This window comes from Papaver somniferum, unplaced genomic scaffold, assembly GCF_003573695.1.
Source record: "Papaver somniferum cultivar HN1 unplaced genomic scaffold, ASM357369v1 unplaced-scaffold_135, whole genome shotgun sequence".
NCBI lineage: Eukaryota > Viridiplantae > Streptophyta > Magnoliopsida > Ranunculales > Papaveraceae > Papaver > Papaver somniferum.
The window spans coordinates 8,651,674-8,678,677 of record NW_020622713.1 but is presented as its reverse complement, the minus strand read 5'-3'; the positions used below and the strand labels follow the sequence as shown (position 1 = coordinate 8,678,677).

Genomic DNA, 27,004 nt, shown 5'->3' with positions numbered 1-27,004 from the left:
CCGTTCCGTACGTTTACCGCATCCCGAATTGCTAACTAGGTGGCGGACATTGATATGTAGGCCCTTCCCGCTTTCCTTTCTCAATTTCTTCTCTCCTTCTGCTCAAAATTCTAGATTCTTCTTTCTCTCCAGGTCCATGTCCATGACTCGAAAATCTCCTTTGAAGAATCAGGTCTGAAATCTCTCTTACACGTGATAATCTTTTGACTCTATTGATTATTACTGTTTATTTTGGTTTTTTTTTTTGTGTCGATTTCTGGTGAGAATTTGATTGAGTTTTGTGAAATTGTGTCAGGTTGAACTGCATTTAATGGTGTCTTTCTTGGTTTCTGATGACGGAGGAAGTACACACTGCACAGATTCTTTCGTGTACTTGGTAATTTTAATTAACAAGTTGGATATCTTTCTGATGTTTGATTGGATTGAATCGATAGTTTGTTTAAGATGATAGAATTGAAGTGGTTTTTTATAGGTAGTCCATGCTGTTGGAGACATTGACTAGATCGAGATGTTTGAGAATATTGTCTGATGAAATCACTTCTGAAGCTCTTGCTTTGTGAAGATTGCTTGGACACGGATTTTACCTCTTGTTGGAGCTTGAATTAGGTATGATGAGTTCATTTCAATTCACTAAAGACTTTATCCTCTCCACTTGATGTATACTCAATTTGATGCTTAATGGTGTACGTTTTTACCATAGTTTTGGAGAGCCTGCCTACGCCGCTTTCACTTTTTCCACTTTAATGTGGTAACATTTGAAATAAATGTCATTTTGAGCCAGGTTTCATGTTGTACTCCTTAGACTGTTACCCTAGGGGAGGTGGTTGATTTGCTATGGAGTAAGAAAATCTATGAAATCAAGTTCAGTTTTGTTAGGTAGTGGATTTACACTTAATGGACCCTATGGAGGAATGCTTCTTGGCAATTGTTATAGATGTTTGAGAAACCATCGAGGTTGTTGTGGTCTTGATTTAATGCTTGGTTCCCTTTTGTGAGGCAGCAGATTACTTTGTACAGAGTTTAGAGAGACAATGATAGATTTTGGGTATTAGTTGTTTCGTTGTCATCTGATGGTGTTTCTGATTGTGGAAGCTTAATAAATGCGAGAAAACGTAATAGTTTAGACAAAGAAAAGCAGTGGATTTTATTTGAAAAAGGAAAGAGATAGTTAAAGCTTGTGTACGGGTTGCTAGTGGCCTAGTTCTGCTGTAAAAAATGACACCCATGGCACCTCTATACCTTGCTTTTCGGTTTTCTATAAGGACCCTATAATTCAAGAGTATTACATGCTTAATACTACCAAAAGAAATGCATGTTGAACTGGGCTCTTCCCTCTTGGGTCATTGCTGGGAACTGACTTCTGTTATGCTTACAGCATTGAAAATTTTCTCTTTGCAGGTGCTCCAGTCTTTTAGATGCTGCAATATTCTTGTTTTCATGTGTTACAAATATTCCGACAGAAAGTCTCGTGCTCCCTGTGATATCCATAAATGACAGATTTATGTTGGGATATGAATTATGGGTATGGTTGTCGGCTAAATCAAATGTCGCACCTGTTGGATCTATTCAACCTGGTGACAAGGTATTTCACAATTTTGTCAACAAGTTATTTTTATTTCTTTCTTTCTTTCTCTGTTTAAATAAGTAGATATTTATGTTAAATGGGGTATTGACTATTGAGTAATTACTATTTTAATCAAGTGATGGTAAAGTTATCAATTCTAAGCCATATTGCCAAAGAGCTCAGTCAGGCCTCAAGTTTATCATTTTATCTGCCAGTGTGCGTGATAGTACCATACCGAGCAGTATAATCATCTTTTGTCCCGTAATAAAAGCCCTTTATGAACCTGATTCATTGTTTCTTTCGTGGTCATGGTTTTTTATCTACTAAAAATTCTGTTTGATACCCAATTTTTTGTGATTTCTTACCTAAAGAGACGGCTTGCAATATCCAGCAATCAATATTAGGGATAATTGCTGAAACATTTGGCGGGAAACTTAATCGTATTTGGTGTTGATGTTGCATATCCTGCATGACTTTCTGCAATTAGATACGTCAAAAGACATGACTGTAAAAAGTTGCTATGTTATGGTTTAGGTTGGTTAATGTATACTAAATTTGGTTGATAATGTTAACATAGTTATTCTTTGCATGTGTTGACATCTATAGCTGCTTATTTAGTTGTTTTATTCTTATGGATAGAAAGGCTCTTCTGTTTCAGCATTGGAATAAAGAGAAAATTCTACATGTCAAGCGAGGGAAGAAACTTGTTACACGAGGTTAGTGATATTTATGGTTTTTGGTTGTCTGATTTTTTTTTATAAGTGAGTTCCCCTCTTTGGGAACCCCCACATCAAATTGACTGACAGTTTTATGAGGGGCCGAGCCTCCTACCTCCTTGGAAGAAATTCACTAGCTTAAACTGATTAGTATATCCCTAATCTCCCTTTGGACAATACACCTCTCCAGATCTTCAGCACGCTTGTATCCATAGTTGAGAGGGACAAAGGAGAAAATGAGTTTGAATGGGTAATATTGAATAGAGTTAGTGTCTTTTTGGATTAAATAGGATGCCTTCCACATGTAATATTTCTGCTGACACCCGCTAATACCTTTAAAATCTTCAGTTGATTCTGTCTCTAAATTTGAAATCTGTCTTTTAGCCAAAATACATAGAAATCTGTAGATAGGAATTTCACAAAAGACAGAAAATATTATGAGACAGAAATGATTTCAGAAAACATCCAACAATTCTTGTTAGGAATTTTCTTCTTAAAGCTGATTATAATTTTTAAGCTTCAAAGAATTCTTTCTTTCATATTGTTTGCTCTAGAAAGTTTGGTAAGATGGCGTTGTAAATCTTCAAAATCGTAGTTGTCTTCATGGTGCTTAAGCCTTAAGTTTCTTCTTGTACAACTTGATGATTTGATTGCAGAGTCTCTATATATACACTACTGTCTTGAGCTAACCCACATTTGTTTTCTTTCAGAAATTATTGGTTCCGTTTTTAAATGTACTCATGGTTCTCAATAGCTTGCAACCTTTGACACCATTAAGTCTTTCCCACAGGAAACCCTAGTGTTCTGGAGCAGTTGAAGAAAGGGATCTGACTTGTTTATGCAATGGGATCCCTTCTTACTTCAGTTTGCCCCTTACTGGTAAGCTTCGATGACCATATATTTGATTGTTTATGAGGCATATGTCAATACTGCTACAAGAATTGACCAAGATTTTTGACAGTTGTCACAGTTCGCTACTCCATACTAGAGCCACCTAATGGGAACAGTTCTAAATTTAGCTGGTTATCCCGTATAAACTATGACCGTATGCCACAATTGTAAACATGCACTCTTTTGTACTATGCTGATAAAAAAAACATTAAATATAGAAATTGTTGCAAACTTACAATCCTATTTGCATGGTCCAGACCTCCTTTACTGATATATTGTACTGCTAAGTGATGCCTTACTTGAGATTGTGTATATGTGAAGATGAATTGATGTAAATCGTGCATCGGTGAATTTCGTTTGTAATACGGGTATTAGAGTTTCAGCACCGTGTTTTTATTGTTACCACAAATGGCTTCTTTACCTCAATTGGTGTATTGCATTTCGTTATGTCTATATTATAAATTCATCTAATCCGTAACTCGGAAAAGTCATTTTCTGTGCAGATGCAGCCAAGTCACTATGTTATTGCCCTGTTGGTTCCCAAGGATGGTCAAATTCCAGTAATGTTCGGAGTTTGTCTAAGCAAGGAATCTTTCAGGTGGTATTGTACACTTAACTTTCAAGCTAAAATCGTTGTTACTACATGATAATATCCATGCGCCTGCCATACTTGTCCTTTTTGGAACAGTGTAATTGTAATGTGAATTCATGATTTTGCAACTAAACTGCCTGGTTATTTTACAAGTTAGACAGTATCCTTTCTTGGCGGAGCCCTTCAATGCTTTTAAAATCTTAACTAGATTTTCTGCTTAAAATTACTTCGGACCATATCTGATGTTATTAATCGCATGAACATGCTGATTCTTTATCATCTCTATCTTTCTGTAATTGGTTCTCCATAAGGGTGTGCTTGATGATAAAATCCTCTGTCAAGTTCTTCAGTTATTGATTTGGGCAGAAAGCAGGTTTTTTTTGTCATTAATTTTAATTTAAGGGATCTTCTAGGTAAAGATTTTTTGAATTAAGCTGTTTTCTTGTTTATGTATTTGATGTGTTCTGAACAACACAACAATGTGGTCGTGCCGGAGTGGTTATCGGGCATGACTAGAAATCATGTGGGCTTTGCCCGCGCAGGTTCGAATCCTGCCGACCACGTTTTTTTTGTATCCTGCTATCCATTTTCATTTTACTGACGAAATAGCTTACTGAATTTTGTCAATGAATTCAACATATTGCAATTTCATTCCCTTCATTATTTGAACAGCCATGCATAAGATACTGTTAATAATCTTGTGTTCCACTTTAGGTACTCTTACATTAGAAGGCAAACATGCATAAGGTAATGCAGATGTTACAATAATGTAACTTCTGTGGGATATCTGCAACATTACCACATTGCTTGGCAAATATTTCTCCACAGAGATTGGATTTCAAGTTCTACAGGCTTAGGAGGTAATTTTTCTTGAATAGTTGTTTGTCCCTTGAGGATTTAACATTCCTAATCCTGATTACAGAAAGGTGTCATGGATGGCCGAATCAGATATGTATCATATGGATCCTGCAAGTAAGAAATTCCAATCATGTCCAAGTTTCCTCAACGTTTTCTTCAAAGTTCCTGACCAATGTTGTGTTCTGGGGTTTCGAATTGTTGTTCGATAAATCATCAGAATGATCTCTTATACCACTTGTATATCTATCTCTGTATGCTCTTATAGATGCAATTCATTTTCAGCATACAATTTGAATACATGCATGATCCAGTAATCCAGTAGTGCTTGCTGGAATTCACCCTTTCTGAATTTGACTCTTTTCGCACGCATTATTGTTTTGCAAGCACTAGTTTTGATTTTCTAGCATCTCCAAGACTCCAACTGTTGTTGTCGATCAGGCATTATGTCCTTACTTATGAGTACACGATATGTTTTCAATCTGCAGTATTGTGATCATGCATTAATACACTGTTCATTATTATTTGTCTGATAGGATGTTGATTGCACTCTTGCGCAACTTATACAACTGCGCATGCGTCAGAATTTGAACACCAGACCAACAAGCTTATGTGTTGTACCATACCTTCTACAACTCAGATGTCGCCAGAAATAGACCTGATTGCTAAACTGAGAAAACACATAAGCCACACGCCAGAGGCGAAACAGACACTACACTTAGTAATTTGACTTTTTTGGTGATCCAGAGAGTACGTAAATGTTTCTTCTCGTCAATCTTGTATGTTTTTCTATTGATAGAGAAGCATAATGAAGTAATGTTCTCGAGTTGCATATCTTCATTTCTCTTCCTTCTGACACGGGCTTCTGATGCTGCTCTGGTGCTGGGACATACTCCACTTACACGGCTTCAACTGTGCAACTGGATTTCCTGGTCAATCATCGGACTACAGTTCTATTATTTTGACTATAAAAAGTAAAAAAAAGTTACTGAGATTCATATTGTTTCCTTTATTTCTCTTACAAACTGGCCTATTATATAGCTGATTTATTAACTTTTTATTTCTTGCAGCTTAAGCGACGTGAGACAACAGCCAACATTACAACCCCAATATACATCTCCACATCCGTCTCTTTATATGGAAAGCCATTCCCTCTCTCTTTTTTTTTTTTCCTCATCACCATTATTTCCAAAGCACCCGGTTGTCTTGTGAATTGGGATACTTTTTAGCTTCCGGAGACTATTTTCTTTGGGGTTTCAGGTTTGGGTTTTGTCACCACTGTTTTTGGGGTTTTTGGAGTTCCTTCGGTTTCCTTCTTTGTACTCTTTAGCCATTTCTGATGACTTTCTCTAATCTATATTTTTGCCGATCAAAAAAGAAAAACAATAACACCTACCTGCTCAATTATGTTAAATTACTTAAATACCCTTCACCTAAATTTAAAATATAAACCTAAACTAACCAAAATCCAAAATTATTTTCAAAATAAAAAATCATTTTTCATTCCTAACCTAATCTAATCGTTAATCAAACAATTTTGATTTTATTTTTCGTCGGTGATTAGTTGTTGATTCATATATCTTTGATCATTGATTAAAATGAGTGAAGTGTTGCACAAAGAAATTTAGCTTCAGATCCGTATATTGGAACCTAGATCTTTTTTTTTTTTTTTTGTGTTTCAGAAAAACAGTTCGGCTGGCAATTAAACATGAAAATGATAGCCGAACTTCACTTTGTTAAAAAACACACTTAGTTCGGCTATTAAATTTTTTGTTCGAATCACGCGAACCTAAATTCGTCAGTACATAGTGAAGTTCGACTGATAATTTGTCAGACGAACCTAAGTTTTTTGAAAATATAGGTTCGCCTAACTAGTTATCGGCCGAACCATTCATCTGGACAGCAGAGCTAAGTTGTATTTTTTTTTGACAAACTCAACTAATAAAAATGACATTAAACCTCATTTAAAAGTCTACCTCTGTATGAACAAACCTTAATTATCTATTAGTTCAGCAAATCTCGAAGACCTAATTTCTTATTTTTCTTCTTTAACAAACCCTAACCTAACCATCTCTTAAAGAACAAATCTTGGAAAATTGTAGATGGTGGATTTTGGACAAAGGCTAAAATTGTAAACCCATAATTATACGAACTTCTGATCCAGCAATCAGACGCAAGTATTGAGACACGAGTCTCTCACCGAATCTCTGACTGAGAATACTTTCTCTCAGAGTACATGCGGATATGTAGTCTCTCGGATGGACAACGACAAATCTCAATGAATACTGAACACTTCAGTAATTATTTCTATATAGAATCACGAGATTGACGGCTCCTAGACAGCTTGCTCTGCTAGTATAGAGCGATAACGTCTTCAGGATACAAACAACAAGTTTTCCCTGACTATATAAAGGATATGAAGCTCCAGAAAGCTCATGTCAGAATAATTAATGCTCCTAGACAGCTTTCTCTGCTAGTATAGAGCCATCAGTTAATTATTCTTAAATTCTTGGATTCATCCACTGAATTTCCGAAAATATTCAAATATTTTCGCAATATTTCATTACTTCAATCTATGGTTCTTCCCAGCAAAATTCAATGGGTTAGTAATAAATATTCAACGCACGGGCATCTGAGCTACCTCTGAGTAAACCCCGGCTCAAAAGGTGCAAGTGTACTCAACGATGATACACTAACAATCACCGCACGAACGAGTATTTCAAAATACGACGAAATGATAAACCTATGCAAAATAGGAAATAAAATAATAAATAATTAAAATATTGACCAAGGCGCCAAGGGATTGGGCTCATCGAACGTCCGGCTCATCGAACGTCCGGCCGTGCCGTGGCTAATGCGACGCCAGTTTTATATTTTATCATATTTTTGTTATTTTCCTTGATCTTATGAAAATCCTTTCATTTGAATAAATATCCTTCGTTTTGAGGAAACTCATCAGTTTCTTGGTGTTTCCTTCGCACCAAGGAAATAATATAAAATTTGGAAAAACATTGTGGGGTCGTGATTATTGGCCAACCGGCCATGTCTTGATCCCGGCCGGCCCCACACCTCATGGTTCCTCATTATTTTATTATTATTTTCCTAATCTCATGAAAACTCCTTAATCTCATGGTATTTTCATAAATCCATGAAAAATATAATATAAAATTAGGGAAACCCGTAGGACCGGGCCAAGCCGGACGGCCATGCCCTAGCCGGTCCCATACTCCCTTTATTTTATTATTATTATTTTAAGGTTTCCTTGATCCCATGAAATTCTTTGATTTCATGGTTTTTCTCTCAAATTATGAAAATTCCTTCTAATCATGGAAAAAATACATAAAATTAGGGAAAACGCACGGGACCGGGCCCCAGCTGGCCGCCATGCCTCAACCGGTCCCACACGCCCTTATTTTATTATTTTTTAACATTATTTGCTTCCTTGATCCAATGGAAACTCTTTCACTTCAAGGAAACTCCTTAATTTCAACAAATTCCTTAATTTCATGATATTTTCATAAATTCATGAAAAATAATATAAAATTAGGAAAAGCACCACGGGACCCTGGTCACTGGCCGGCCGGCCATGCCTTGACCTCAGCGGTCCCACTCTTCAACATTCCTTCATTTTATAATTATTTTCCTTCATCTCATGAAGTTTCCTCAGTTTCAGCAAAACCCTGATTTTGTCATATTTTCTCGAATGGTTGCTCAAACGCACGCCAGAAAATATCAAAATTCTCAGGACTGGGACACGGACACGGACGTGAGCATGTTACCTTGACCGACCAGGGTTGGCTCTTTGGCTCGCAATGAGCCAGTCCCGCATATTTTCATGATTTGACCTAATTTGCGCAATTGCACATATTAGGTCCAAAACTCTTCCAAATAATTTTGGAATTTCATGAAGTGATCATCATTCGATCCCACGACCATCCAGGGCCGGTTTCATGACCCCTTGGTCGGTCTCTCACTTCTCCATAATTAATTAGGTTTTATCACTTAAGGCTTAGACGAGCATTTTTCGAATAAATGATTAAAACCAGCATTTAATCATTCTTTCATCAACAAATCACCAACTCTTCAAGAGATCTTGGTATTTTTCTCACGCGGGCATATGGACGCTACATAATCGACCCACGATCTCATGTAGTCGGTCTTCCTTCATTCCATGGTTAATTCTCAAATAAACCATCAATTGGTCATCAATTGATCAAATTAGGGTTTCTGAGTCCAAGGATCATAATTCTCGACTCGAACACTAATAACTTTACGACGATATCATGATCAATATTCTTATTTATTATGCTCGGTTCAACTACCATTATACTAATTAATGTTTTATTTTGGTCACGCTACCAATAAATTCATCAGACGAGCAACAGTTGCTCAGATGAGCAATATTTGCTCAAACCAAGGAATATTTGTTCAACTATCAATATTCAACAATTCCTCAGATGAGAAATACTTTCTCACCTCAACGTGAGAATTATACCTCTGTCTCAACAGACACGTTCAATTCATGAGTCTTAGGACATTTTGAAAAATCATGTTCGACTCAGCAAATACATGGACTCGTCGTCCCATAAAGTCATGAATTCAACAACTGACTAATTAACCACGAGACATCAATCGTGTCACTTGGAGGGATATCAACTAGGGTTTTGGTCTGGCGGTCTACGTCACGTGTGTTCATACACACGATGAAATGCGAGCAAGTCGTGCAATCAGTTGAAGTAGTTAACAAAGTAGTGGATGGAAAATCGACCACGTCTCCGCACGATGAGCAACTGGTTTCAAACACGATTTCAATTTTCCCACTCTTTGATTCCATCAACTGTCACACTTCAGGGGATCATGGTGTCTACAATTCCAGCAATATAAATAAGTCTCTGAAATCATGATTGAATATACAAGAACAACGATCTCACGTCTCATAGACAACACGAGATTAACTAAACATATGAGTAATTACTCTCAGCAGAGATTCAATCATTCAGAAATTATCTTATTCAGAATTCACAACACACCCACAATCTTTGATTACCATTGATTCCACACATTTCTCAGCTTCCCTCCTACAGATCAACCCGTCCTGTCTTGTGATCGAATTTACTCTGTATCGGCCTTGTCTTGGTTTAGGACGGAGTACTACAGATTGATCTCTCGAATTCAAATCACTCCCTTCTTACAGTGCATCTGTGTGAGGTTGAACATTTCGCTCGGTTCAAGGAGTCTCCTCCGTACGATCGCCTCCTCAATCCCGTGAAAACCATCAAATCGTGTTGCCCCATCCACAGATTGGCGACCACAGTGGGAGATCATTCTCTCGGTTGCAATCTCAAGCTTTCACAAGATGGTTGGTCTTAGGTCTTCATAAGAAGCTCCAAACCCTAACTAGAGTATTTCAAATGGCGACATTCCTCGCGCTCGTCCGAACGACTCTGGTAATGTTCGTCACTCCTATTTTACTACTCTTTTTCCCTCTATTGATGCGTTCGACGGAGGAATCCCATCATTGTCTGAATTTTCACGGAGGCAAGAAATTCTGACTAGGAGCATCAATAGATTGAAGGAGGCAATCGATGAACTCTTCAATTGTATGGTAGAATTGACAAAACTCTTGGGAGCAGAAGTGGTAGATCATCCCAGCGCTACTGCCAACGATACCCCTCAAACCAACAGCTTCACTACTTACGAAAATCCGGTAGACCAAGAAGTTTCACATCTGATCGAAAGTTTATGTGAGCTTCTACACTTCTCCAGAGATCAACGTACGAGTACATTCGCTGCACTCAACCAGATATCGTCAGACATACCTCTGACCCCGTCGTGCCTAATGATGTAGTTTTGAAAGTGGTAGTAAAGTTCGTTCAACTCGGACTTGATAAGATTGGGTTCTAGACTTAAAATAAAAATAGAAAATATATATAAAAAAGGTTTGTCACAATGTCGAGAGAGACTGAGACTCAGGATTCCACCAAATTCCATTCATGTGATTCAAATAATAATTCCAATCAATTATAGATCAAATATTAAAAATATGGACTCTTATTCTTTGCCAAAAAGTAGATTTTTAAAAAGCAATGATTGTAAATCAAAATCATGATGTATCAAAAATACATAGACCAAGCATACACCATCAAACGAAATCACACCCATTCAATAAAAATCATAAATCGATTAAAAATCAATGCAAATAGTCATAAAAGAATTATTAGAATTACCACACCTTGAAATAGGGCTTCCTCCCTCATCCCAGTGTTTGGGTTTAGCTCCTCATATTAATCAATTGCTCAAAATACATGTTTATAGCCCAAAAGTTGATTAAAAGATGAAATAGTGCTAAATCAGTGAGTTTAAGACTGCCAGAAAGGGTCACAGAAGAACGATAAAATAAAATTGTTGATACGCTGTTGTTTTAAGACCGTCATCCGCTGGTCGTTGTCACTGTTGAGGAACGATTGTCAGTGAGGGTCTTTTCTTCGTGTTCTTCAGCAGCAGCAGCAGAAAAATATTTTGATCAAACTCTGATTTCTTCTTCTATGGCTCTCCTAAGGTTCCCAAATTTTCGACACCTCTTCTATATGACCCAACCAATCTATTTATATCAAAAAGACCGATTAAATCTCTCCAGAATCTTCCAAAATCTCTTCCTTTCTCTTCACGGCAAAGTTGCGGCAATTTCGTGTTTTAGAGTTTCTACGCGTTTATGAGCTTTCCTTTTGATTCTAAACTCTTTCTTAGATATATATGAATCTTTGGGAAGGTTTATAACTCTTTAGTCTCTCTAGAATTTCCTAAAACAAGTCACACACGTGACTTTCCGTATTTTGCTGTTGAGGTGAAAACCCGTCGATTGAGCCCAAGTTAATCGTTTCCAACACCCATATTAGATTCCTAGACCTATAAGGAGTCTATCCTATGAAAATCAGAGGTTTAGTCGACCTAAAACTCCTCCAAATCACGCACAACAAATCTTCCAGAGATGTTTCTCTTTTCCCGCCAATTTCAAAATTCAAAAGGTGAAGGTGACCTCCCCCTAGTAATTAGGCTACCCCTTATCCAGGGTGCTGGGGTCCGGATAACACTTGTCCCTTGGGTGCCTTTAGTAATTTTTCTGGGATGTTTTCGACACTTTTTCGGGGTTCCTCCGGGGTATTTCTGGGGTCTCTCTGGCATACTTCTGGGGTGCTTCTGGTACGTTATCTACGGAGGTTCAAATGCCACATTTTGAGCCAATTTCGTCGCAAAAGCTTATTTCTCCAAAAACACCTACAAAGACATAAAATAACCAAATAAGTACAAAATCGAGCACTAACAATATATACAATTGGGACAAATTAGACACATAAATGCGTCTATCAAATACCCCCAAACTTATTATTTGCTAGTCCCGAGCAAATCAAAACTACAAAAGAAAATCCTAACTCACTGTCGCAGGCATCGTCGATTGCATTTAGCGTATGCAATAAGCCTTTAAACCCCTAGGTGTCCCTAGTGGCCGAGTTATAGTCTCGGGAGGGCTTACTAGAGATATACCCACAAAACCTTAATACTCCAGACCCTATCTATCTACAACGAACCTTGGAAGGCACTAAAGAATCTCCTTGGTTCGCATACTTATTGACTACAAGAGGAAGTACCCTGATGCGAAATTCCAATTGATGTACACGAGTTTGTACTCAAGCATACTAAAAGTCATATATAAGTGACAGAGCTCTACTCAGATAGTTGCACTATGGACATCAATATTCGGAGTCAAACCAATCACATGGATAGATTAAGATATGGATATAGAAAAACATAGATGGTTTTGATGTTTACTAAGTGAACGGCGTTTCCCATATCTGTCTGAAGGCCTCCGCCAAAATGAACCTATCCTAATTGACTGAGATACTAGTATGACTAATATCAACACACTGGCATATACAAGGGAACCAGTGGTCGATAACCTAACTCTAGGTCAACACAACTAGCATATACAAGGGTACCAGTGGTCGACTTTATTGAATTTATTCCTTTTGGTCAAATGGTCTGGTCTCAAAATTTTTTTTCTTCATCACTTTTTTTTCAACTTCTTTTTCTTTTTTTGGTATCTCAATCACTCTAATTCACCCTAGCATTGGTAACAACTTGAATCGTGGACCCCACCTAATCACTTAGAGAAACATAGTTTAAAAACAAAACAAAATAAAAATAGAAGTGAAAAGGACTCAACGAGATATGGTGAAACGATCATGTTATTTCTAACACCTGAGCTCTGTGCTTTTATGAATAGACTCTTTAGATGTTGCCATCTAATCAGATTGGTTCCTCAACTCCTACTACCAACATGCTTCCATCCACTTAGATTAGTTAGTGCAATCCTAAATAGGCATAAATTTCTAAGCTCTGGAGTTTATTTATTCATACTGCAACTAAAAAGTTTCTCCCATACCCCCAAACTTAAATCTAACATTGTCCTCAATGTTCTAAAGATAAAATTAAAAGCATGAACAAGGAGAAACTGTTACCATTTGAAGCAAATGAGATAAGGAAAGATATTACCATGTTGCATGAGATTGGGTTACCTCCCAAATATTGCTACATTTAAAGTCTTCAGCGAGACGTCAAATAACACAAAATGGCTAATTACCTTTCAAATCATATATCAATAGTCGAAAAAACTGTGGGTCAACAAAAGCAAATAAAATTGCCACAATTATCAGACAACTGCACCAAATCAGAAAAATGAACAGACATAGGACATCCTTATCCACGGTTTCCTGCAAGACAACTGAGTTTTTCTGTTGTGCCCATTTGGGCTTCATATGAGTGTCTTGACAAATTGACTCATTCGAACAACAAGTCTTTAGAATTTCCTCCTGGACAATATCAGGAGGATCCGGTTGCGGAGTCGGAAGTGACTCAAGTAATACCTTAGGTACACTAGGCTCGAATCCAAAGTTAGGGACTTCTAATGGAGATAATTGACCATTACTACCCCCAAACTTTGGGTAGTCAGTATTCTCGGACAAACCTCTAACTATTGCTTGAATTTCTGGATCCTCAGAGTCTTTAAAATACTCAAGAGCTTCTTTTAGTTCATTACCCCCAAACTTAGGGTCAACATTACTCTCCGTAAGGCCTAGCACTATGGCTTGAATCTCAGGGTCCGTAGAGTCTCTAAAGTATTCAAGAGATTCTTCTAGTTCAAAAGTTTGGTCACCTAACTGACTTAAGATAATTTCCTCATCAAGTTCATCTAAGGAATCACCAAATAAAGTGTCATCCCTATTATCCTGAGTTAGATCCTGAGCTAAAGTGCTAATCATATTCACTTCTTCTAAATCATCGGAAGGTTGTTTATTAACATTAAAGACATTTAGTTCAGTGGTCATATTACCAAATGATATGTTCATAAGTCCGGTCCTACAGTTGATGACAGCGTTAGCTGTGGCTAAAAATGGGCGACCTAAAATCACTGGTATTTGAGCACTAAGATCCTGAACATGCTGAGTATCTAGAACAAAATCCACTGGATAAATAAATTTATCAACCTCAATCAGAACATCCTCTATGACACCACGAGGTATTTTGACAGACCTATCATCTAATTGTAATGTCATTTTAGTCGGTTTCAACTTACCAAGATCTAGTTGGTTGTATACATGATAAGGGAGTAAGTTCACACTAGCTCCTAAGTCAAGCAATGCCTTATCTACTGAATAATTACCGATCACACAAGATATGGTGGGGCATCCAGGGTCTTTATACTTAGGGGTTGTTTGGTTCAGAAGGATTGAACTTACCTGAACAGCTAAAAAGGCTTTCTTATGGACATTAAGCTTACGCTTTCGTGTACAAAGGTCCTTAAGGAACTTGGCATAAGCAGGCATTTGCCTAATTGCTTCTAATAAAGGGATGTTAATGTTTACCTGCTTAAATATCTCTAGTATTTCGTTGAAAGTCAACTCTCTCTTTGTTGGAACTAACAACTGTGGATATGGGGCTTTGGGTACAAAATGAGACCTGTCGGGAACCACATTGGCATCGCTAGAAATTTTATCGGTTTCTTCAGTTAGTGGCTTCTTCTGGGGATCATCTTGGGAACTAGAAGGTGGATCTACAGTATGTACACTATTAGGCATGACTACCCTATTGTCTACCGTTTTACCACTCCTAAGGGTTGTGACAGAATTCACTTGATTAAATGGTTTTGCACCTACTTCATGAACTCCTCTAGGGTTGGGGGTAGTCTGACTATGGAGACTTCCGTTACCTCTCTCACTTAAGTTCTTAGCTATTTGGCCGACTTGAAGTTCTAGCTTAGCAAGGCTCTGAGCATTAGTTTGAAAGTTCTGCTTGGTTTCCCGCTGAAAACTAATTTGGCTCTGTGCTAACATATCCTGAGTTTTTGCTAACATCTTAATAGATTCCTCTAAGCTAGTCGTTTTATTTTCTGGGCCTGATGAATTCTTAGTGTAACCAAAAAATGGGGGAGCATTAGAATTACTAAACTGACCTAGACTCTAGCCTTTAGACCATGAAAGATTCAGATGGTTTCTCTAACCAGGATTATAGGTTTCTGAATATGGGTCAAACTTCTGACGGTTATCATACCTAGTGTTATTATAGAGATCATTGGCTTGCTCTTCATTATTCTGGCCTTCCCAAAAAGGCTCCAATCTACCACTAGTGTGACCCACTTCTAAAGCTTCTAACCTTTTCGTTATAGCAGCAATTTTGGCATCTGATTCAAAGCTTCCTTCTACCCTATTAACGTTTCCTCTGCCTAGAAGAATTGTTTTCTGGGGTACCCTATTGCTTTCTCATTGTTGGGTCTTTTCGGCGATTTCATGCAAATATGTCATCGCATCATCAACTGTTTGGTTTTCAAACCCACCTATACACATGGACTCTACTGTAGTTGTGGTGGGATAATCTAAACCCTCATAAAGGATCTGAAATAACCTAACCTTTTCTAAACCATTATGAGGACATTGAGCTAATAAATCATTGAACCTTTCCAAATACCTATACAAAGATTCTCCCTCCTGTTGTGTAAACGTGCAGACTTGCGTCCTAATAGACGAGGTTTTGTGCCTAGGGAAAAACTTGTTCAAAAAGGCAGATGTAAGTTGTTCATAGGTTTCAATTGATTCGGAAGACAAACTATACAGCCACGACTTGGCTTTATCTTTTAAGGAAAAGGGGAATAACCTGAGTTTTAAAGCATCATCATCAAGGTTTCTAATTTTCAGGGTACTACAGATTTCCTCAAAGTCCCTAACATGGAAATAGGGGTTTTCATTTTCTTTTCCTAAAAAGATTGGGAGCAACTGTAAGGTTCCAGGCTTAAGTTCATAATTTGCTTCAGTTTCAGGTAACCTGATACACGAGGGACGAGTAGTCCTAGAGGATTCAACAAGGCTTTCAAAGTTGCCATTTCTGGCGCTATTGGACTATCAGGGATTCTTTCCTCAAACGGACGTTCACAAACGGAATTTTCACGAATCGGAATTTCTAAATTGAGGTAATCAAGACGCTTAGAACTACTAGGTTTCTCTTTAACAAATCTACCTAGGGCGTCTCTTTTACGTTCAGGCGTGCAACAGAATAAGGTAGGGAATTCTATGCAAACACAAAACAAGGCTGACTCAACCAAATCAAACCTAATTTTCTAGCAAACAAAAAGCATGATGGTTCCACTTAGATTGTTTCTAGACCAGCTTCTATTCTTTCGAAAAGGAACTCGTAAAAATATGAGCAAACCCCTCTAGAATCAATCCGAGTCAAAGTAAGTTGAATCGAGGTGAGGAAAGCTCAGTGGAGCTTTGATACCCAAGGCCTCACCGGTTACAAGGCGGCGCAATCACGCATTCAACTCACAAAAACTATCATGAACTTCGAAGTATGCTCAAAAGAGTAACCAATATTCTTCGAACGACTTTCCTATTAAGCTCGTTACCCTATCAGTCTCGTTCTAGTCAAAATTTTAGGCTTAGGTTCGCGTTTGGTTTCGTTTTCCTAAGGCGGGAAAGAAGAGAATGGTGATGAAATCCGAACCCTTATCTTGTATGGCCAGTCCTTTCCCTTTACTAGGAAAGTAAACCCGCTGACAGGGGATTCGCGGGTGTTTCGAAAAACTTACCTCCCATACCAGACGGGCGAAGAACCGCTGAAGTCGACTCGGGCCACGATTCCTATGTCATGTACGAACCCGAGGGGCCGAGGCGATATCGTAATCACCGTCCTTCTCTGCACACAGTTTTTATTTAAACCAACCCTTCCGTAGGGTTTAAAAATAATAATCTCCCAGTCCAAAAAGTATCCAAAAATAAAAAGAAAATTACAAAAAATAAAACCCTATTTACAGTTTCTAAAATTAAACCAAAATAACTATATACAAAATATCCTTCTTCACTCCTTTCGGATTCCTCTTTTCTTTCCTTCTTTGGCGATGCTTTCCTTTTATAGCACTTTTTCTTTCCTTGTAGCTTCGCACAAAACCTGAAAAGAATCAAAAAATAGCAAAGGCGTAAAAGAGAACAAAAATTCTAAAAGAAATAAAATAAATCTAAAACCTAAAACCTAATACAAATCCGCGTCGGCGGCGCCAAAAATTGATGTAGTTTTGAAAGTGGTAGTAAAGATCGTTCAACTCGGACTTGATAAGATTGGGTTCTAGACTTAAAATAAAAATAGAAAATATATATACAAAAGGTTTGTCACAATGTCGAGAGAGACTGAGACTCAGGATTCCACCAAATTTCATTCATGTGATTCAAATAATAATTCCAATCAATTATAGATCAAATATTAAAAATATGGACTCTTATTCTTTGCCAAAAAGTAGATTTTTAAAAAGCAATGATTGTAAATCAAAATCATGATGTATCAAAAATACATAGACCAAGCATACACCATCAAACGAAATCATACCCATTCAATAAAAATCATAAATCGATTAAAAATCAATGCAAATAGTCATAAAAGAATTATTAGAATTACCACACCTTGAAATAGGGCTTCCTCCCTCATCCCAGTGTTTGGGTTTAGCTCCTCATATTAATCAATTGCTCAAAATACATGTTTATAGCCCAAAAGTTGATTAAAAGATGAAATAGTGCTAAATCAGTGAGTTTAAGACTGCCAGAAAGGGTTACAGAAGAACGATAAAATAAAATTGTTGCTACGCTGTTGTTTTAAGACCGTCATCCGCTGGTCGTTGTCACTGTTGAGGAACGATTGTCAGTGAGGGTCTTTTCTTCGTGTTCTTCAGCAGCAGCAGCAGAAAAATATTTTGATCAAACTCTGATTTCTTCTTCTATGGCTCTCCTAAGGTTCCCAAATTTTCGACACCTCTTCTATATGACCCAACCAATCTATTTATATCAAAAAGACCGATTAAATCTCTCCAGAATCTTCCAAAATCTCTTCCTTTCTCTTCACGGCAAAGTTGCGGCAATTTCGTGTTTTAGAGTTTCTACGCGTTTATGAGCTTTCCTTTTGATTCTAAACTCTTTCTTAGATATATATGAATCTTTGGGAAGGTTTATAACTCTTTAGTCTCTCTAGAATTTCCTAAAACAAGTCACACACGTGACTTTCCGTATTTTGCTGTTGAGGTGAAAACCCGTCGATTGAGCCCAAGTTAATCGTTTCCAACACCCATATTAGATTCCTAGACCCATAAGGAGTCTATCCTATGAAAATCAGAGGTTTAGTCGACCTCAAGCTCCTCCAAATCACGCACAACAAATCTTCCAGAGATGTTTCTCTTTTCCCGCCAATTTCAAAATTCAAAAAGTGAAGGTGACCTCCCCCTAGTAATTAGGTTACCCCTTATCCAGGGTGCTGGGGTCCGCATAACACTTGTCCCTTTGGTGCCTTTAGTAATTTTTTTGGGATGTTTTTAACACTTTTTCGGGGTTCCTCCGGGGTGTCTCTGGCATACTTCTGGGGTGCTTCTGGTACGTTATCTACGGAGGTTCAAATGCCACATTTTGAGCCAATTTCGCTGCAAAAGCTTATTTATCCAAAAACACCTACAAAGACATAAAATAACCAAATAAGTACAAAATTGAGCACTAACAATATATACAATTGGGACAAATTAGACACATAAATGCGTCTATCACCTAACAACTGAGGAAACGCCGATGATGTCTGACCATTCAATCAACAACATCACTTTTGGAGAAGAAGACCGCATGGCAGACGAAGGACACAATCGAGACCTGTACGTGATTGGCTTCATCAGAGACTATGAATTCAAGAGATTTCTCGTTGATACAGGTGCTTCTACAAATATTGTCACTATGAAGACTCTCAAGACGGCCAGATTCCCACAGCACAAGATTGTCCGGCACCCTATCCTGATGACAGGCTTTGAAGGAAGTCAGATCCATACATATGGTTATGCATACATCGATTTAAAGGTCGGCCTATTCAGTCAAAAGTCAAGTTCCGTGTGATCGAACAAGAGCCCGACGATCACATGATACTTGGGCGCCCATGGCTCCATGATAACAAGGTGGTCTCTTCCACGTACCATCAATGCATGAAGGCACTACTCAACAACTAGATCGTTCGCATATCAGCTTCGTCATCTCCTTATGCTCCTGTCTACGATGCTCAATTCCTTGAATCTCAAAAGAGCATCCCAGAGCCTCCAAGAAAGGTTTGCAGCATACCACTTCCACGTTGGAAGGCTATCGAAAAGATCGCCGACAAGCCATCATCCTCAGATGCTAAGGAGATTAAGTCATCTACTACACCGGTTAAACGCCTTAATGATCAAGTTTCAACTCCAGGATCAAACTTCATTACCAGCCGTGATGCGGAGGGGAGGATCGTTTATCGCCGACGGGAAGATTAGGAATTAATCGGGGAGAATGATGAAAAGTCTCCCCACCCTGAAGAATCATGTCAGAACGAACCGTCACTCGAAGAAGAGGTTCAAGACTCCCCATGACAATTACAAGACGACACTGACTCTACCACCGATGATATCGAGACAATCAATATTGGGACTCAGGATGATCCAAGGCCAATCCTGATTAGTTCAGCACTGTCATCAGAGGAGCGGAGTTGATAAAGCTGTTGAAAGAATATCAAGATGTTTTCGCCTGGACGTATGAGGAAATGCCCGGTCTAGACGACAAACTGGTCACCCACTACCTGCACCTCGTTCCTGGCTACGAAGCTGTCAAATAACCTCCTAGGCAATTTAGACACGAAGTCGAGGAGCAAATCAAAGTCGAGATCCAGAAACTACTAGCAACAGGATTCATCAAGCCTATTCAACATCCAACGTGGCTGGCAAATGTTGTTCCTGTCAAGAAGAAAAATGGTCAAATCAGATGTTGTGTCGACTTCAGGAACCTGAATAAATGTTGTCCAAAGGATGATTTTCCTCTACCCAACATTGATATGATCGTCGACGCAACCAGTGGCCACGGTATGTTCTCATTCATGGATGGTTACAGCGGATACAACCAGATCAAGATGTATGAGCATGACGCCAACAAGACTGCATTCCGTACTCCCATTGGGAACTTCCACTACACTGTGATGCCCTTTGGATTAAAGAATTCAGGTGCCACTTATCAACGAGCCATGACTGCCATATTCCACGACATGATGCACAAACAAGTGGAAGACTACGTCGATGATGTGGTAGTAAAATCGAAGACTCGAACGTCTCACCTCGAAGTCCTGAGACAAATATTCGAGAGATGCAGAGAATACAAATTAAAGATGAAACCTTTGAAGTGCGCTTTTGGTATTTCCTCTGGAAAGTTTTTAGGATTCCTAGTCACATCCGAAAGAATCATAGTCGATCCGGACAAGACGAAAGATATCACCACCATGCCTCCTCCACGCACCGTGAAGGAACTACAGAGTTTTATGGGCAAGGTAAATTGTATTCGACGCTTTATTCCTGGATTGACTCAACTCATTGCCTCATTCACCCCTCTACTAAAGAAAGGAGCAAGTTTCACCTGGACAGTCGTTCAACAAGAAGCCTTCCATAAGATACTGCAGATACTATTGTCACCTGCTGTCATGAAGTCTCCAGTACAGGGACGACCGCTAATTCTTTACACAGCCTCCAGTGACGTTGCTATCGGAGCACTCTTTTCTCAAGAAGACGACGAAGGCATCTAACGACCAATCTACTACTTCAGTCGCACAATGAGAGACGCTCAACTCCAATATCCAAAGGCTGAAAGGGCATGTCTAGTATTAGTACATGCAATCCAGAAATTCAGGCATTATTTACTGTCTAACAGGGTCGTACTCGTTTCCAAAGTTGATCTTATAAAGTTCCTGCTATCAAATGCAGCCTTGATAGGGAGACCAGCGAAGTGGCTACTCCAGATGTCGGAATTTGACATAGCTTGCACGCCGCCTAAAGCGATCAAAGGCCAAGCAGTTGCAGACTTGCTCGCTGCTTTTCCAGGAGAAGATACGACAACATTACACGAGGATGTACCTTGTGAATTTTCAGATATCTTAGTTATCAAAGAAGAAACATGGCTTCTAAACTTTGATGGATCCGCCATCCCTAGAAATGACACCGGAGGAGCGGGCATAATGCTGGTGTCCCCATCTGGTGAAGTTTTCTCACATTCGTTCAAGTTGGATTTCCACTGCACCAATAATTCAGCAGAATATGAAGCCTTCTTATTAGGATTGTCCCTGGCTAAGCAAGCAGGAGCGACACACCTTGAAATAAGAGGAGATTCAAAGTTACTGGTCAATCAGATGAATGGAGCATACTCTCTCAAGGAAATCACGCTCGCTCCATTCCGAACCGAAGCTCAGCGACTATTAACTCATTTTGCTGATGCCACGATCGTCCATACTGGACGGACCAACAACAGGCATGCCGACTGCCTAGCAACTCTCGCTTCTAAGCTGCAGTTCGAAGGGGCAGAGAAAACAATCACTGTACAGAGGCGTACTGTGTCGTCTACCTGGCTCACTCAAGAAGACATTTCAACAGACGATTGGCGAGCACCATCATTCATGAATTGAGCAGCTCTATTTCAGAAGGCAAAATCAGCCTCAAAGAATTGAAGAATTATTTCCTGCTTCACGGGGCGCTGTATTACCGAAACCCTGATGGATCCCTATCACGGTGCCTTGGAAACGACGAAGGAAGAACAACTCAAGCGCATACATGAAGAAATCTGCGGACAAACACTAGTAGTAACACTTTACAGAAGGCTTCAGAGGGCAGGATACTACTGGCCTTCCATGGAAGCTCAAGCAAGGGCTCTACAAGGATCTTGTCCCAATTGTCAGACACCTCCCCATCACTTAGAGGTTTTGACAGTCCACAACACTGGGGACTGGAGGGAGCCTTACATCAAACATCTCCGGGACAACGAACTACCAACAGAAAAGAAGCAAGCAGTCAAACTCATTCAGAGAGCTAAGAGATTTGTCTTTCTTGACGGGATCTTATACCGCAAAAGCTTTGGTGGGAATTTACTGAGATGTTTAGCTGAACATGAAATCCCAAAATTCTGAAGGAAATGCACGATGGAGAACATCAAGGAAAGAGAAAATTATTTCTTCAAGTCCATGAGAAATATTACTGGCCGACCATGGAAGACGATGCAGCTGCATACGTTCAGAGGTGTCACCAATGCCAAATCCATGGTAATCTTATCCACACTCCTTGTCTCCCGTTGAATTCTGTGAATAGTCCATGGCCCTTCTACAGCTGGGGACTGGATATCATCGGGAAGATCAATCCAGCATCTTCAAAGCAGCATGAATATCATCACTGCAACTGAGTATTTCACCAAGTGGGTTGAAGCGATTCCTCTTCGAAGCACCACCGGAGTCACGATTGCAGCCTTCATCAAAGAGCACATAATATGTAGATTCGGTGTTCCTAAACACATTGTTACTGATAATGGAACTCCTTTCGCCAATAAACATGTGACTGAACTGCTCGAGGAATACGCATCAAACAAATCTTCTCCACACCATATTATCCCCAAGGAAACGGACAAGCGGAGAGCACCAACAAAACTTTGATTGAATTCTCAGTCGGACAATTCATGACAATCCTCGAACGTGGCATGAACAGCTGCCTATGGCTCTATGGGCTTATCGAACCGCACCAAGGAGCTCAATCGGAACTTCGCCATATTCCCTCGTCTACGGAGCAGACGCCATACTTCCAGCAGAAATCAAAATTCCTTCAGCAAGGATTGCAACATCCAGTGGAGTACAATGGGATGAGGCCGAAGTATCCAAGTCAAGAATCGCTGAACTAGACATGCTCGAGTCAAGGAGAGCTAAGGTGGAAAAATACATAGAAACCTACAAACAAAGGATCCAGGGCCTACAACAAAATGGTAAGACCTCGAACATTTCAAGTAGGAGATCTGGTATTAAAGACAACAAAGCACATTCAACAAGATATGTCCGCTCACAAGTTCTCTCCGAAATGGGAGGGACCATATGTAGTCATCAAGGCAGTATCCAGTGGGTACTACAGGATCTTAGCTGTGGATGGAGGAGTGGAAGGGAATATAATCAATGGAAATGGCTCAAAGCCTATTACGCCTGATTCATGAAAGCAATTACCTTTTCATCATTTCAAGCATTTTCAAAAATGTAATTTTCATTCCTCCAAAGAGCGTGCAAATGCTCCTTTGTTCATTAAACATTTCATAAATGAGCAAAATTCCTTCATATCATGATCAATTATTCCACCTAACCAGAAGCTTAAACCTATTCAAAAACAACAATCATAAATGCTCACTCAGAGAAAACCATCCAACAATGGGTAATCTCTGTAAGCAACCCTGTCAAGCTTCTTCTGGAAACTTTTGGTTTTCATCTTCAACTCACGTACCGCCTTCTCAACCCGGGCCGACTCCAAGGCGAACATCTTCTCCTCCTCCAATAAAGCAGTGGTCAGAGAAATCGCATCAGCAGCCTCCGCCGCCTTATGAATCTTGATTATCTCGAGCCGATGACGAAGTCATACTACATTGAACCGCAAGGTCTCGCAGTTCGAAATCATCTCATCCCACCTATGCAATTCCTGATTCTTGACATCTCGCAGGCGCATCTGGTCCATCTCCTCAATGACCGGTAACAGTCCTGCAACTTTAGTCAAGAGGGTTGGTAGGAAACCTTTCCACACTTCAGTCGTAGAAATATGCCTATATATTTTCCATATTTTAGTGTAAAGGAGCGTATGACACTTGGGAATGACGAATCCACCGACTACCTCATTATCCAGGAAAGTATTGATCAAAGGAGCTTCAAACAAGAGTCCAGATGTTGGATATTCACGATCGTGAACCCTGTCTTCAACCTCCACAGATTCTGCAGAGTCTTCACCAACTCGGTTGCTGCTGCCTTCAACCTCAACCACGGTCACAGACTTTTCATTCCTCCTCCTTCTAGCATCAACGACGACACGGACGTTCGCCTGCGACATGAAGAAGTATTTAATTTCACGGAAATTGAGCATAATGGAATTTCAAGAGTTATAAGATTGCTTACAGATGATCCAGCCTCAGCATGAGCTGACCTGTATCGGGCAGGGGCTCTAACAGTCCGCTTGGGCCTTGAATTATGAGAAGAAGGATTCTTCTAATTATCCTTCAACGAATCGTTTTCTTATGATCAATAATCTCGATCAAACAAAGACGAACAAGTATACAACTTACTGAGATGGACGCTTCTATTTCACGCTTCGACTGAGGATCATCTTGAGAAGAAATACTGCTGCTCGACATAGTGACAACAAGGTATGATGATCGAAACTTCTCTTCACAATGAAACTGACTCAGGAATGGAAGAAATATTCACGTAGATGATGGACTCAAAGTCTTGAAGATATATATATTAGACACAGTGGATGTTTATCTTCTGCGAACAGTCAATTCAGTTACGAGTTTCACTGAAACCCTAAGTTTCAAAGATCAATATTGAAGACGCGGAGGAAAATAACGCACTGGGGGCTGACAATGACATAGTCAGAAAATAGCCACGCGGCTTTATGCACGTCATGTGTCTCTTGGCCGTACTATGGTACTTCTCACAAGACGGAAATCATCGAAGGAGATCATGATGGATTTAGGCGCATGTACATTGGTCCATGTCATTCAATCATAAGGAATCAACATTAACAAAATGTTTATTATTCAGAAGAAAGCCCTAACTCTGAAGCAAAGTTCAAATAATCAAAGAGATGTCTACTATGAAGGATAAAGAACGTTCAAATATTTAAGAAAGAAAAGAAGATGGAAGTAAAGTTACTCGCCAGACTCGTCCGAATTATCAGATTCGTCATCACTGTCCTTCTCATCATCCGAATCATCAGATTTGTCATCACTGTCTTCCTCTTCGTCGGAATCAGCGTCAGGACCGTCGATGAAGTCTGGATAGGCATCAAAATCATCAGCCGAGTCTGAATCTTCTTCCGCTTCAGCTTTAGCTTCAATTTGCTTCATGGTCTTCCGGAACTCCCTTTCATATCAGTCAGGCTTGATCTTACGCTCTGGAAACACCCACTCAACTTCCTCTTCGGAAGCATCAGCGTCAGAATCAAATTGACGTCTCTCCTCATCCGCTTGTATTCGACGCCGAATTCGGTCCTTTTCGCGTTGACGGTACCCTGCTTCATCATCTTCAGCCTTCCTCTTCATAAGTTCAGCATAAGTGACCCTTCGATCATTCAAGGGTATGCTAGGCTTCGTTCCCTTATCATGAGTGGTCTTAGCTTTCGATTTGGCTACAGGAGCTTTGGAATCCTCATCATAAGAGCTATAAGAGGAAGAGGAATACCAATAATCGTAATCATTGTTGTTGGTAGTTGACATTTTCTAGAACCGGGAGCACAAAATTACCAACACGCAAGTAAATCCATCTGCAAAAATGGTAATTCTTAAATCTTACCTTTTTACGATTCCACTAACAATAGTGATAGTAATGCGAGAGTTAAACACCTCAAAACTCTTTCGTTTCTTCGAAACCTGCAAAAGACGAACGAAACTCATATTTCATAAAATCATGAACATTTCCACTGCGTGAACGTTTACCATGGAATTATGAAAACTAAAAAATTATTTAATCATAAATAATTGTTTACTTTGAACATTATTCAAAAGTCAGTTTTAAAAATATATGTTTATAAAACATGAAATAATAACTCACGTTTTATTTTTAGTGAGTAACAACTCACGCAAAAAAAAGTACACTCTTTTCCGTGAAAGCATGTCACGGTTTTGTATGCAAATATATTTTTCATGGATAGACCATGATTTTATATAAAAAAAAAAACTCTTTTCGTTCGTATTGTGGTTCGTCTTTAAAACGAAAGTTTATTTCAATTTTGTGAAAGCTCACACCTTATAAGATAAAGTTTTGATTTACATGAAAGCTTATAAACAAAATTTTATCCCTGGACACAAGTTCATGTATGAAAAAAAAACTTTTCCTCCGTACTATCGTCATCCTCTAAAACGAAGGTTTATTTCGGTTTTGTGAAAACTCACTTCTTTTATGATAAAACTTTGGTTCACATGAAAGCTCATAAACTAAACTTTATCACTGGACCTAGGTCTACATATATTAAAAATCTCTCTTAAATCAGGGATTATTGTTAATTTTCAAAACTAACGATCAAACGACCATACATTTTCAAAAAACAAAGGTTTTTCGACAAAAATCCTACTCACATACACAAATATATGGTTTCAACATGATCACTTCATGAGTCTCATCTACACATCATCAAACATCAAAAAAAATCGTACCTGGTCGGCACCGGCCGGACGGTGGAGGCGGCGGCGGTCGGTGCTCCGACGACCGACGTGAAAATTTTCTCCTCCTGTTGCTGGCGTGAAGGTGGTGGGGAGGTGATGAAGGTGCTGGTCGTGGAAAATAAAGAAAAGGAAAGGGATTAATTCCCTTTTATATCAAATTTTATTTCCAAAACCTAATTCCACAAGAATTTCCTTCTTGGTCCCAGACCCGTGAATCCTAAATCGACCAAGGTTCCACCATCGAATCAGCGGTTCTACACTAATTTATGCTCGCTGGATGACGCTCTATTATGCCACTGGGGTTTTCGCTCAAACCATGGTTCTCTCATTCGGTCGAAATCCGGTAATGTCTTATCTTATGACTAAGTTCAATTACTTATTTTTCGTCTGTACCTAGAAAATCACCATTCAATGCTGATTGAGGAACACAATTGTTCATCACTAAGCAGGGGACTTAATGTAGATGGTGGATTTTCGACAAAGGCTAAAATCGTAAACCCATAATTATACGAACTTCTGATCCAGCAATCAGACGCAAGTATTGAGACACGAGTCTCTCGTCGAATCTCTGACTGAGAATACTTTCTCT

At 39.1% G+C, this 27,004-nt stretch overlaps 1 protein-coding gene, 1 long non-coding RNA gene and 1 other non-coding gene across 3 annotated transcripts; 2 read left to right on the top strand and 1 right to left on the bottom strand.

Annotated features, from left to right (window-relative positions):
- Positions 1-248: 248 nt before the first annotated feature.
- On the top strand, positions 249-3,153 carry LOC113333985. Its single transcript, XR_003352490.1, has 5 exons — positions 249-376; positions 473-606; positions 1,399-1,582; positions 2,204-2,280; positions 3,071-3,153. It is a non-coding gene; the product is annotated as an uncharacterized LOC113333985 (long non-coding RNA).
- A 1,091-nt stretch (positions 3,154-4,244) lies between these two features.
- On the top strand, positions 4,245-4,326 carry TRNAS-AGA. The gene has a single exon. It is a non-coding gene; the product is annotated as a tRNA-Ser (tRNA).
- A 19,070-nt stretch (positions 4,327-23,396) lies between these two features.
- Positions 23,397-25,101, bottom strand: LOC113334068 (clumping factor A-like). The gene is made up of 4 exons (XM_026580412.1): positions 24,908-25,101; positions 24,149-24,212; positions 23,871-24,074; positions 23,397-23,591 (listed from the first exon to the last, which is right to left on the bottom strand). The coding sequence occupies exons 1-4, from the start codon at positions 25,099-25,101 to the stop codon at positions 23,397-23,399; spliced, it is 657 nt and encodes a 218-aa protein (XP_026436197.1).
- Between the last annotated feature and the right edge of the window lie 1,903 nt (positions 25,102-27,004).

Coding starts and splice junctions, on each gene's coding strand:
- LOC113334068 (XM_026580412.1), bottom strand. CDS start 25,101: ATGAAGCAAATTGAAGCTAAAGCTGAAGCGGAAGAAGATTCAGACTCG. Junction 24,213..24,907: donor AATTCGGACGAGTCTGGCGA/GTAACTTTACTT, acceptor TCATAATTCAAG/GCCCAAGCGGACTGTTAGAG. Junction 24,075..24,148: donor ATGCTGAGGCTGGATCATCT/GTAAGCAATCTT, acceptor TTCATGTCGCAG/GCGAACGTCCGTGTCGTCGT.